The 13,864-nt window shown below is 37.6% G+C and overlaps 1 protein-coding gene across 2 annotated transcripts in view; it reads right to left on the minus strand.

The window, feature by feature from the left end:
• EXT2 (exostosin glycosyltransferase 2) overlaps positions 1-13,864 on the minus strand; it is a 73,860-nt gene that overhangs the window by 18,982 nt on the left and 41,014 nt on the right. For both annotated transcript variants that reach the window (XM_058026468.1, XM_058026467.1), the window contains one exon: positions 11,942-12,131. In XM_058026468.1, the coding sequence (XP_057882451.1) occupies positions 11,942-12,131 (190 nt within the window). The remainder of the gene's footprint in view (positions 1-11,941; positions 12,132-13,864) is intronic.

A 13,864-nucleotide genomic window follows, 5' to 3' on the forward strand; every position in this document is an offset into this window, starting at 1 on the left:
GAATTTTAGTTCTATCAAGGGCTAAGCAAAAAAAGAAATTATTATATCAATTAAATGTTTAGCACTATTGACTATTGCTAAGGAGCAGATTCTGTGTCTCAGCAATTTCTTTCATCTTCAAAGTCCTAAGTTACAGTGATAATTTAAAACTAGATAAATACAAATGGATTCTAACTTGTGCCCTACAACATTCATCCAAGTAGAATAGAGCACTGGAGTACACAACCATTAAATTCACAAGTCAGATGAGGATTTAAATGGCAACAGAGCTCCCCGCAGATACAAAACTGGATCAAATTCACCCTACCAATTAATACTATGGTATCATTTCTATTTTTTCCTATGTGTTTAACATGTAGCACCTTAAGTGTCATGTTAACAGCTTCTACATGTATTCAAAAATTTTCAAAACCCTATTCTATTCCTACAAAAGAATAACTATAGGTGTAAATATAGAGCACCAAGCTAAAGGAAACAGAAGGTCTGAATATTAAACATTCATTCCAAATGCATATAACCATGCACAATTTCTAGCACAAAGGTTAACAGTAGTCATTACAGTATGATGCATCCCAAAAGCAACTGTTTGTGAAAATGTATTTTAATTAAAAGCAAGAGAGACATGGGCAAACTGGAGAGAGTTCAGGAAAGAACCACAAAGGTAATGATGGCACTGGAGCATCTTTCCTACAAAAAAAAAAAAGCTGAGACTGCTGTGGCTATTTAGTCTAGAGAAGGCTCAAGGAAGGTCTCACCACTATGAACAAATACCTGAAGGGAAGATGCAAAGAAGAGAGAACCAGACTCCCTTCACTGGTGGCCAGTAAAAGGACCAGAGGCAATGGCACAAACTGAAACACTGGAGGCTCCCTCCAAACATCAGGGGAGACCCTTCCAGAGTGAGTGTGACTGAGCACTAACACAGGCTGCCCAATGACGTAATGAAATCTCTGCTCTTGAAGAGGGCATGTTCCTGCTTGAGAGGGGGACTGGACACCTGATCTCCACAAGTCCTTTCCAAGCTTAGCCATTCTCTGATTCTGTGGTAAGTGGAGTCTAGAGGAACTGATACTGGGCCTGAAGGCACTGGCATTTTCATGTCTGAAATATATAAAAATTTTCAGTGCAGTTTGCAAGTGACACAAAGCCTGGAGACATGAAAAACAGTGAGCACAATAAAGTCACACGGAGCTTACTGAACTCTATATGACAGGACTGCTTAGTAAAACTAGGTGCATTTGAACAAAAAACACACTGACACTTTTGAGACACAATTAAACACTAGGACCAAGGCAACTTTCTCCCTAAAAACAGCTTCTGAAAAGGATTAACAGGATAGAGCAGACACTAGTTCTCAGCATGCTGCTGCAGCAGAATGGATTTATATAATTTTTGTATGTATAGATGGGTATGTAGTAAGAAGTCAGGGCAAAGGGCAGGACAATTTTACCTATATGCAGACACAGACAGAGCTAAAATACTGTTTCATTCTGGCGCTTTTATATTTCAAACCATGTTAAAACACTGAAAATGGTACAGAAAGTATCACATGAGTTATGTGAGGTCAGGAGAAAATGCCTTTTAGTAGAACGTGGAGATCAATCTGTTTAGTTGACTAAAAGAATGAAGAAAAAGTAGATTTGCTTAACAAGTTTAACAAGCACCTACACAAGAAGAAAAATGACATGTACCTCCAACAAATTGGAGAAAGACATAACAAAAAACAATGACTGGAATCTAAAGCCAGACAAATTCAAAGTATAAATAAGGCACACATTTTTAATAGCAACAGTGGTTAACCTCTGGCAAAAGTTTAAAAGGATAGCAATTGGTTCTGTACATCTTGTCTTTCAACACGGCTGGGTATTATTATAGAAGATGCAGTCAAGTTTGAAGTCACTGGACTGAAAAAAAAGGCAATGTGGTGACTTATGACACACAGGTCAACCCAGATGGTCTTACTGCACCTTCTGCCTCAAACTCCATGAACAGTAAGATGGTTGACTGTCACCAGGAAAAAAATAGGAAGTTTGAATCAAACTACTAGGACATGGGGAGCAAATACAGAAATTCAGAAAAGAGCACAAGGAAATAAGATCCTTGTTTTTGTGTTCTGAGAATAAAAAGTGGAAGTTAAAACAGGTGTCAATGAAAAAAGCCACTGTAAGGACAAAAATAAAGAGAAGTCCTAACCTAAGGAAATGGTTTAAGTTTTTAAACAACAACATATGGTCATATTCTGGAATTGTTCTCAGCAGAAGGATCTGAAGAATGCTGGCTGACAAACACCAAAAATAATAGGATACAATTATGTGCACACACTTTCACTTCCATTATCACCTTGAATCAGGTCTGCCTCCAAGACAGTTCTGCACTCTTTCCACTGTCAGTCTGTTGCAGTAGGAAGAGTACCAGAGAAGAGGAGAAGCTGCTTCATTCCCACATGTACAAGTAAAATTTGCTCTCAGGAAGAAGTGTCCATCCCCATCACCACTGGGCCTCTCAGACTTAACAGCTCACACAATACTCAAAAACCTCACAAATCTGCACACTGCTAAAAGACACCAGAGTCTGAACACTACTTCACTCAGGAAAACAAAGCAGTATTTCCAAACCACAGAAAGTCTTCAAAAGTCAGTTTTTCTTGGAGCTGTATTTTAGAAAGGATTGGCAGGCATGGGTGGCCAAAAAAAAAAAAAAAGGAAAAAAAAAAAAAAAAAGAAACACGGAGTGATATTTACTGGCCAAATCTGTATTCAGTATTCAGTTTCCTACCCCAAGGTTTTTCCTGTAAGTTTGAAACCATGTCTGTAAAATCTACTTTTATCTGTGTGGTCTTGTAGACCATGGCCTTTATTTGACACGTATGCATGTTCTTGTCCTGTTTCACTCAACCCTTGTCTTTCTACTAGAAGGCACAAGGCATTAGCCCTAGCACGTTTGAGTGGTTTGTGATATTGACCAGCAGTCAGCTGGAAGGATTCAATCCCATCACTGATGGACTCCAGGGGAGTCAGTCAGCCAACAGCTGGGGACATAGAGCAAGCTCCTTGGGGCCACTACAGAAATGGAACATTGATTCCAGTTACAGCATTACAAGTTCATTTTATTCTCAGCACCCACCATAAGGTCTTTAAAAGCCCTGCAGGAATCACAATCTGAAATGATGATTCCAGTAGGAGACCACTGACATTCTGAAATTTTCAGCTTCCTAGTCATTGTAACCTTAGGAGGCAGTAGCATTGAATGACTGGAAGTGATTATTGCAAATTAGTATTCTTGATTTCACTCACTGCTTTCTTACTGGTTTAGCATACAATGTGCAAGTGCCATTTTATAAATGGTAACAGACACTTACAGGTACCTCACAAAGACAGATGTCATTGCCTCATAAGAACTACAGACTGTGTAATGTTTGCAAGCTTCTTAAAGACCTTTGGGTAATTGCCTATAATTATCCAAATGTAACCCCAGAATTAGTATAAAATAACTTTATGCAGCCTGAACGATGCCAAAAATACTGTTACAAGTGTTTCAGCTGCAATCAAAATTGTCATATGTAGGCATGAATTTGTAAATTTGTATTAATGTGTAGCATCAAAGTTTACATTTGGTACATGTTAAGCATTCTTTTATTCACCCTTCTCTTCTTTTTGTGTCTGCTACATTTTGAAAAAAAAATGACAACCAAATTGCAACAAAGTGCAGGAATAGATTGAAACAGAAATTGAAAAATCACTAGGATCAAAAAATAATAATTTGGAAAAACAAGCATGTATGTAAGTATTAAACTTCCAGCTCTTCTGAAAAATCAACTATTTGATAGCTTACTAACAGACATGTCACTTGCATAAAAAATGGTTAGAGAAGAAAAAAAAAAAGAAAAGTGTATGAAAAATGAAGATGTAATCTAATTATAATCAGCACGCATCTCAGATGTCAGCAAATCCTCTTAAATCCACATGATTTACTAAGGTCTTGGAAAGTCTCTCAAAATGACCAGTTCTCAACAACGGGTATGATACTGTCAAATATTTGTGCTTTGAGAAACATAATATAAAGTTTCTGAATTTAGCCTTAGATTAATGAAAAGAAAATACAAGCATTTTGGAGAAACTCTGAATAAGACATCAGGTTACCAGTTACTCTGCAGCATGCAAAATGCACAAGGCTACTTGCTGCCTAGAGGCTGACTTGATACTGGAGCCTGCTGCCCCTACAGAGGTGGAAGCACATGGGAGATGTTAGGACACAATGGCACCTGGGTAACAACTGGCAACCCTGGCAAAATTTGCTATCATAAAGGACAGCAGGCTCCAGTGAGAGATCCAAGTATTACAAATTAGCTCTGCCACAGGAACTCCATAAGAAATACATATATAAAAAATACAACGGTCACTTCAGAAGTCAAAGTTTTAGAATCTATCAGGAAGGTTAAAATTGCCAATATTTATTTTAAAGGACCACAAAAGAAAAGTATATGTATTTAAAGAGCAATTAGAAAAAGGTTTGCCACTTCTGTAATATCAGACTTTGAATTTACAGAAACTGCTTGGAAAGTTCTGAGAAACTTCAGCACTAGCAAAACATATATGGAGGAAATTCTCAGTTTATAAGATTTTGTTATAACCAAGGTAAAAGCACAGGCTGTATTCTTACAGTAAGACAGACCTTTAATAGAGTATGACAAACACAAAAGAAGCTTAAGAATCTTACATCATGGCACAAGATCCTTTGTATAAAAATAAAAATGCACGTTTGGACTGGGGACTACTCTTACTTTTTAGAAATCAGTGAGGACTCTGTGATGCAGCTGAAAATAGAAGCAAATTATGGAATTAGAGCTCTCTGGAGTGAATACAAGTCTATGTATGTAAGGATTCTGAAGAGAATGGCAGGCATCTCCTATTGTGTGTCATACTGAAACAATCAGGAGTAAAGAGTGAATAACACTTACACTTGCTCTCTGGTAATGACTCAGGTCACGATTGGAATTATCTGCTATTTAGGACTACTGATGCACTGATTGCTAGAGAAGCCCATAGAAACAGTGTGTGGTCCTCTCAACACAAAATCACCAGTTTCCCAACTTTGTCCAATGCAGCTCCCTCTTCTAATGGGCTTACAGACCCTAACAACCCATACATGGTGGTGATTCTGGCCAGCCCACGATTCCACCATTAAGTCCTGCAAGTCCAAATCCCACAGCAAAATTTTCAAGCATGATTTCAAGATGATTTAAACTGTAGGATAAAAAGGTGCCATAGTTACATCTGCAGTTAAAACACTCCCATATAAAAGAGCAGCAAAAAATCCCATCTTCTAATTATGTGTTTCTCAGCTACAGCTGCCAGTGAATCATATGAGACATGCAGATAAGAGAAGGGAGGACACTCATGAGAAAGGGCAATTTCATTATAACCTAAAGGAATACCCTCTCACAAAAAACCTCTCTCACTTTCCACACCTCCCTAGGCTTGTGATCAGATGTTTGTAATGAAAATGTAACTAAGCTTGCACACTGTTCATATATAAAAAATGATTTCTTAGTCTGAAATCCAGCCCTGTTTTCAGTACTGAATGAACTGTTACATCATACATAAAAGGGGGATCATTAAAAATAATAGAGGGCAATATTTCCATGGAATGTATTATTTCTTTTCAAAGAGAAATGGCATGGTGCCATGGTTTGGGAATGGTGCTCCCCAGTTCAGTGCCCCACCAAGACTTTCCAAACCACACAACTCTCTCCCTCTTTCCCTTCCCCCTACCTGCTGCAGGAGGATGGAGAGGAGGAGAATTGGAGGCACAAAAGGCAAAGATCACAGGTTGAGGTAAAAGCAACTTACTGCAAACAGCAATGAGATAAAATGAACAGTAGTGGCAACGTACTAACAACAGGATACAGGAAAAAAAAACTATTCTCATGGAAGAAAACTCAACAACAGACAATACCAGACAGCTCCTCCCAGCAAGTTTTTTCCACCAGAAGGAAGCCCTTCTCCTTGGAAGAGACTCCCTTTCCCTCGAACTGAGTGAGGTAGTACAGAATAGTGAGGTGGTACAGGCGGCAAAAATTAACCCTCTCCCAGCCAGAGCCAGGACACACCATCATGTTGTTAAATAGCACCACTCTCTGTATCCCTGCTTCTGAGAAACTGGGAAGCTAATAACATCTCAGCAAATCCTTTTGCAGCCCAAACATTATTGCTGATCTTGTCAGCAGACAGAAGTGTATTTACAAAGGGAATTACTTGCTCTGCATACTTATCATCCATTCCCAGTTTCAACACTCAGCGTAGGAAAAATGAGAATCAGTACAGCAGCTGTACAGAGCTAACCACTATTCTTGGGACACCACTTCTAAGTAGTATCAAGTTCAAAAAATAGCAAGTAATACTTGAATGCAGATGGTTTGTTGCATTTGCAATTGGAAGCAGCAGGTAAGGATAATGAGGAACTGGAAACACAGCATACACTCCTGATGGCAAGAACTGAATGCCTGTCAGTATTAAAACCAATATAATAAATTTTTAAAAATCCCCTTACCGGCTAAAATCATGGCATTTTGATGACTCATACAAAGACATTTGTATAAACATTTTTTTTCTCAATAACAATTTTTTTTGCCTCAATAACAGCTAAGAATATCTCATGACTAGTGATAATCTGGGTCCAGAATATTAATTCATATAACGCTCTCACTTCTCAAAACTTCTATGGAGTCCATTTGGAAATATAAAAAGGAAAAACCCTTCCAGAAGTTTTGCAAGGTAAACAAAGACTGATAAAAAACTGGCAGAAAACATCTCTAAACATGCTGTGTTTGTACTTGCAGTTGCACAGAATCCCATACAGCATAACCAATCCTCATACCTGAACTTTTGTACAAGCTCTCATCTGATGCTTATTATAGCTGATCCATAGTAGTTGGCATGAATGTAGCTAATTGAACATTGCTGATGAAACCTAATTAACACTTTTTCAGTCTCTGATACAGAATGGCAGAATTTTGCCGGAGTATGAAGTTTAAAAAAATTGTCAGAAGCAACATCAGGCATGGAAGATCTACTTATTATCAGAATTCCTTCCATTATGGCTGAGTGAAAAAGTCTGTTTAGAGCTCAAAACAGGTGCATTCTACTCACATTAAAGTGTTTATATTGGTCTACAGAAATCCACAGAATTATTCTTGTGTATAACAAAACAGAACATTTGGTTCTAGGACACAAGAGCCCAGTGTGTTAAGATGGGTTTGATAGGCTAACTTCCAGATTTCCCTAGGAAGTAGTATTGCAAAATGCTTGCAATATGCCTTATGGAAGACTAAAATCACCATGACTTAATTCTCTATCTAATCAAGGAAAATCGCATTAAGTCCATCATCAAGAAGCCAAATTAATTAAAAACTTAGAAGTTAAAAAATCCATTCCTGGGTTAAAAAACCAGTGCTGAGTTCCAAAGGCACAGTATTCAAAAAAATCCCAAACCTGTCACTGCAGTTGTTTTTATTAATTTGTTTTTAGATAATACTTCCTTAAGGTACAGCAATCCAAAGGATACTCACTTTCTTTAGCCCCAACAGTTTATATCAATGTTGTCCATTAACAGCATCAAATAGAAATACAAAGATTATTATTTCAGTAATACTATAAGAAGTTTATAGCAACTTAGCTCCAGGATCCACAACTAAACAGAAAATACACACTCTTTAAAATACATTTTTCATTTTTATAATACAACCAAAGGAATCAGTCTATCACACATGATTTCTAGCTTGTTGCATCTTTACTAACAGTAACAGATTTTTACATCATAATATTATTTATGTGGTAGACAAAGTGGTTTCTTCACTTGTCTGAAACAAATATTTTTTGAGAATTTCTATTACAGACTATTTTCTTGAATTTCAGAACTAGCAATTTAGAAAAAACACAAATGAAAGGAAAAAAAATATTTGGCTGATGGAGAAAATCATAATTTCCACAAAATATTCCCAGCGGCAGGCACTTAGACCACAATGTTTATTTTAATTGATCCATTGTGAGGGGAAAAAATAGATTTTTTCCTCTAGTATTTCAAGGCTTTTACTATTTTTATTAGTATTATACACACACGGTTATGGGCCTACTGACATTACTGCTGCATTGATGGGCTTCTTGCATACAATTCACGGCACAGAAAATAAGCAAAACTCAGCCAAAGACACTGAGCAGAGATCACGTCCCTAAATGAATTGAGTACTTAAGATAACAAGCTGATTCTATAATATTTTAAGGTTCCAAAGTAGAATCATCACTGTATGTGATATTTTCTTTCTGCTATTTCACATATAAGATTCAATATTTTTACCATCAAAAACGTTGCGTAAACTTCAAACTTTGTTGTCTTTGCACAAGACATCTGTGTTTCTCATAGTTCATCTTGTTTCTTTTCACTGATTCTAAAGAAAACACAGAACCATCAGTTCAGACTTCCACAGACAGCTCTCAGACATAGGTTAAAAAAATGATCCTTACAAACTCTTAAGGCTAAGGAAAAAACAATCTTAAAATTATTACTGATATCTAACCCACCCACATACATGTAGTTCTCCAATTTTATATTTTTACACACTACTTGGTTGAAAACTCTCCTGTCAAGTGCTTAATTAATCCATTGCCCTCTTACCTTTTTTACCAGCCAACATAACAAAAAAATTCTGTTGCATCAGGGCTGCATCTGCCCTGAGAGTTTTAGGTTTGAAAAGAGTTTGTTTCCAGACACCTTGCACACTCCCCACACTTGTTACCACTGCACAGCAGCTGAAATCAGCTACAACCTCTTAGTTGGGATGCTCAGCACTACTGATGGCAGTGACCACCTGTGACTCCATGATCTTAAATTTTGTACAATTTTTAGAGTATATAATTTTCACCCGGTTTTCCTCCTAAGTCGTATCATCACATAAAGGCACTATTGCAAATGCATATCATATTGTTTTGATAATAATGGTATTTTCAGTTATAATAATTTTCTGGTGTTGACAGAGGAAAGAAAGGAAAGGCCACATGTCACTTGTGTGGCACTTTGCCAGCTGCATCCCAGGAAACCTAAGCCCAATTTGCAATTTAGCACACATACTCACTAAGGAAGGCAATTTGGATGTTCTTCACTCAGCCCTCCCACTTACACATGCAAAACAAAACGAAGACATGAAAAGCTGCAATGACAAATGCCAAGATCTGCTTCTGTACTGAAACATGTCTCTTACGTGGAAAGGACCAAGAAATAAAGCACTTGATGCTCTAGAAGGTTAAGCACCTCTGCTTTACTACAACCAATTAAAAATGAATAGCCATAAAAGTGCAGATACTACTGTAGGGTAATAAACTAGACTTTATCAGTGACAGTGGTGCACATTACAAACTTCAAACTCATTCCTTGTTCTAATCCATCAGAAACTTCCTGGCTTTAACAGGCTATAAACAGCAGAAGCTTTGAAGTCCGAGGATTAGGATCACTAATAGACAGACTGAACGAGAGACTGGCTGAAGAGCCAAGTGGAATGCCCTGCATGGATCTGGAATAAAACAAGTTCATTTAATCAAACTGACCTCTCTCTAGCCATGGGCCAAGAGATTACAATGATTGTAACAGCAATAAAGGGAAAAGGGACACTAAAAACAAATAGTTGTTTGCTTCAATGCAATGCTTAGGCTAATGCAAGGACAAAACTGCTTATGCTTTCAACTGTGCTCTCAAGTCCACAATTTTAAGTTCTACAGGTTGGGTTTTTTTTAACTAGTTTATAACTTAGGGGTAATAGAGGCAGAAAAAAATTAAACACACTTTGATTTTCAGGATGAAAACAATGATTGAAAAGAAAAGGTCATTTTAATGATCTATTTGCTTCAGCTCTCCTGTATCTCAGACTCACTTGAAGGAAATGTGAAAACAATTAATTTGGGTTGAATCCACCCACACTCAGTGATCACATAAATTTATATATCACTAAGATTTTTGCTTTTAGAAAATAACTGCTTACTGCAAAAATTCCTGTTGCTATCAATTTATACACAACAATTTTTACTCTAAAGGGTTGCAAAACATTTAAAATATGACTAAACTTGAGGTATTTAGCCCAGAAGTAATAAGGAACACTTTTTAAAGTAAGCAATAAAGTTATTCTGCTTCCGACTGCAGCAAGTTGCCAAAATGGCAAATGAGCCAAGTGAATGGTAGCAATAGCTTGGCTCTAAGCAACTCTTAGGAGATGGTAAATTGAGACAAGTGGTCAGGGATTAATTTCTATGTTGCATCTTGCTGCTATGAAGAATAACTAACCTTGAAGAGTAGAACAAAGCAGCAGTTGAAGCCTCTGGAAAGAGAATTATAAAGTGAAGAGCCCTAACAACACACTTCATTTGCTTCAGAAGAATCCACGATACAACATTTCTTTTGAACGTATTCCTAGAAGGCAACATTTCTTGTCCCACAAAATCACCACATTTTCAGATGAGAATGACAGATCCATATGCACAGCACATGGGAACCAGTTTCATTTCAGCTACTATAGCTACAGTATTTAATCCAGAATGAGGAGGCTTTAATTGCCCAGCACAATACTCAGGATTTTAGTACTGGTGTTCAGACCTTGGAGAAAGTCACCCTAGGGAAGGTAAGTACAGTAAGCACAGAAATAAAATGAGCAGTGTTGCAGAGTCTGTCTAGCACTGGAGAGGATTACCAAAGGCCAAGCCTAGCTAGTTTCCCTTACATGGGGCAAGACCTCTCATTTATTCCATGGTGATTTCATAATGGAATTCACTAATGTCAGGACATGTGTTTCCAGCTGAGGACCTGGGAACAAATTAGGAGCAGCACGGTGTCAGGAGGCAGGCAGCCTAAGATGGGAAAGAAGGGAGTTGGTTGGACACAGAGCAGCCCATGGAGTGTACAATGACATTGCATAGAAGGAGACAAAAAAACATGGGATAGGGATCTTTGGTTTGAAAATGTAGGCAGCAAGCTGTGAGGACTGGGCAGACTGAGATTGAGACCTGGTACAAGGGGATAGAGTACAGCAGTATGCCAGGCTGGCAAAGTACACCTCAGCTACTGAAAACAAAATAATCGAGAGATTTGCAGCATTGAATTCACACTGGAGTAATTAATATACCTTTGAAACCAAACCTCATTCCAAAAATCTACACATATAAATAACTCAGGAAAATCCCTGTGAATGAGTCCTCATTTTAAAATAACCACATATTAAAAACAATTTAAAAACCATGCAGATGACACCAGACTCACTCACATACTACAGAGAGCAGCACAGTATACTGAATGTATTGGAAACAGAAATAGTTTAAAATAGGCACTTATGTATTGTCTTACTGGGCAAGCATTAGCATTTTCACATGATATTCTAGTGATATGGAGACTCCATTCTGGACACCTGAAATGACCCAAATTTTCATTTCATTTCATCAATCAATCAACATATTCGCTTATTTTATAGCTCCAAGCATTCAAACTACTTTGCTTTGAACCACATTTGCTCTAGGAACAGTCCAGTAGCAGCAGTATATACACTGTGACAAAAGTCTGTCCACAAAGAAATAAAAGCAAGTATTGACAGATCAAAAATAAGCTTCTCGTTACTACTCCCTCTAAAAATGTTGTGGACAGAAATGTTTCTGCAATACTATATAACTTTTGATTCAGAAGTTAGCAGCACAACCACTGGTATGCTTTTGTTCTTGTTATCTACTTTGCTTTCTCTTACTTTACTTTCAAACACTTTGTCACAAAAAATCCCAACCAATTATTTTGAAAGAACCTTGAAATACTTCTTGAATATAAATGATGTAGAAGAGAGGTCATTCTGTAACAGGTGTCAATAGATATGCTATGCCCAGTTTCACCTTCCTCCACCACCCCTTCCACGGGTTTTTACCTTCTGGTGGATTCTTATTCTGGTTGTTCCAGACTACCAACAATTTGGATAGACTGGGCACTTTGGACACCTCGGTGATAACTCGGAAAAGGCTCTCCACTCGGTCATAGGTCAGAACCACGGCTGTGAAACCTTGGGACTGAGGTGGGATCAGTGGAAGGAAGAGTGGGTTGCTCACACTGCTCCATTTCTGTGAAGGAAGACAAGAAAACAATAAAGCAATTTGTTTAAGGTAAATTATCACAACAGGGACTAATTCATATAGCCAGACCCTAACCATCAGATTTGTAATTTGCTCAGATCAGGCGATTCTCCAATTCTGACTTTGGCAATTTCTCAAAACCTTTATTCCAATCTCTTTCTTATTTCAATTTTCATTTATGTCTGACTGTAATTTTGCAACCAGATAGAGATTAAGGCAAAAACTAAAGTGGAAGAGGTAGATAGATTTGTGGAGAAGGAAAACCAAGGCAAACTGAGCCCAGCTAGCATGGTTCAATTCTCATTTACTAATCACTATTTCAAGACATTTATATTTAGAATCAGGACTCAATAAAAAAAGAGAAACTTGATCAGCACTACAATTTCAGAGTGAAAAAGTGTTAACAACAACAAAAGCAAAGGAACAAACCCTTAAGCTTGGCATAAAATGTGCACCCAAACAAAAAGGGAAAAAGCAGGTACAAAGAGGAGCAACGTACGAGTTTCCACAAAGTTTGGTCAATGATGGAGAAATCCCACCTATTACATTAAAAAAAAAAAAAATTAAAAGATATGAGATTCAAAGATGAATTTCAGAGTTATCTGCTCCTTGTGAATTTTAACTAGAGCATCCCTTTTGAGACTTTAAAGATCTTACTTCAATACACAGCATAGGGAAGTCAGCCCAAGAGACAAGACAGACAACTACATTCCCACTGAATGTGCCAACCCCCTTTGGAGCTGACAACATGGGAGAGGAAGCAGTAAAGGGACCATTTGACAAGAATGAAAACACCAGCATTTTAGTCTCAAATTTTCCATTCCAACTGACGTTCCAATCAGGGGTCGGACAGAGAAGCAAAGGGAAAAACCAAACCCTTTGGGACAAGGTGAAAAGGGGAGTTGGGAAAGCAGAAACTGAATGATGCTGTTTTGCAAGGAAGTTTTGAATCCTAGCCTGTAAAAACTATGAAGACTTGTAAGAGGTTAGCAAGTGCCAGCAGTTTACAGAAATACTGTGAAATTCTCCAGCTAAACTCATACCATAGGCCTGCTTGTATCAGAGTAAAGCAAGTTTTACAGACTCAGTTACAAGGCCACATTTGTAGGAAGTAAACGCTGAAATTTTCTGTTTCCCTATTTAGTCTTTGGTTAACTTTATACACTCAACAATCACATTCCTCATGTTTAATGGTTAGACATCTCTACAATGACTTCAAGGACGAGGAGGATAAAGAGCCTATTTACTGAAAGACATCACAACATTTTGGTAAAGAAGAAAAAAGAAGGATGTGAATATGATTTCCTTCTATGAACAAATCAAAATTGAAGAGAGGATAAATACGTGAGGCAGAAAAGTTAAGCACAGCACTGGCACACTCTTTTCTCCAGGACAGTCTAAGAGTATGCTCCAGGCAAGGACCTGTCAGTAGGAGTAATATGTTTCACTAGACTCTTCAGCTACACACATTTTATCAGGTCTGGTAAAAGCAGCATTCATCTTAAACTCTTTGTGAGGATCCTAATGGAAAACACAAAGTTTGAGTTTTTACCCAAGAGGAGTAATAGGATAATGTAAAAACAGTAACAGTACAATATGGAACTTTGGTTCTTGAAAGGGACATGGTTACCAGTGAAATCACACTCAGTAATTTGGAAAATATACATCCATTACTTCAGCAACTGCTATGTGCTGAGAAAAATCTGCTTTCAGATTATTAC

Source organism: Melospiza georgiana, chromosome 6, assembly GCF_028018845.1.
Source record: "Melospiza georgiana isolate bMelGeo1 chromosome 6, bMelGeo1.pri, whole genome shotgun sequence".
NCBI classification, from domain to species: domain Eukaryota; kingdom Metazoa; phylum Chordata; class Aves; order Passeriformes; family Passerellidae; genus Melospiza; species Melospiza georgiana.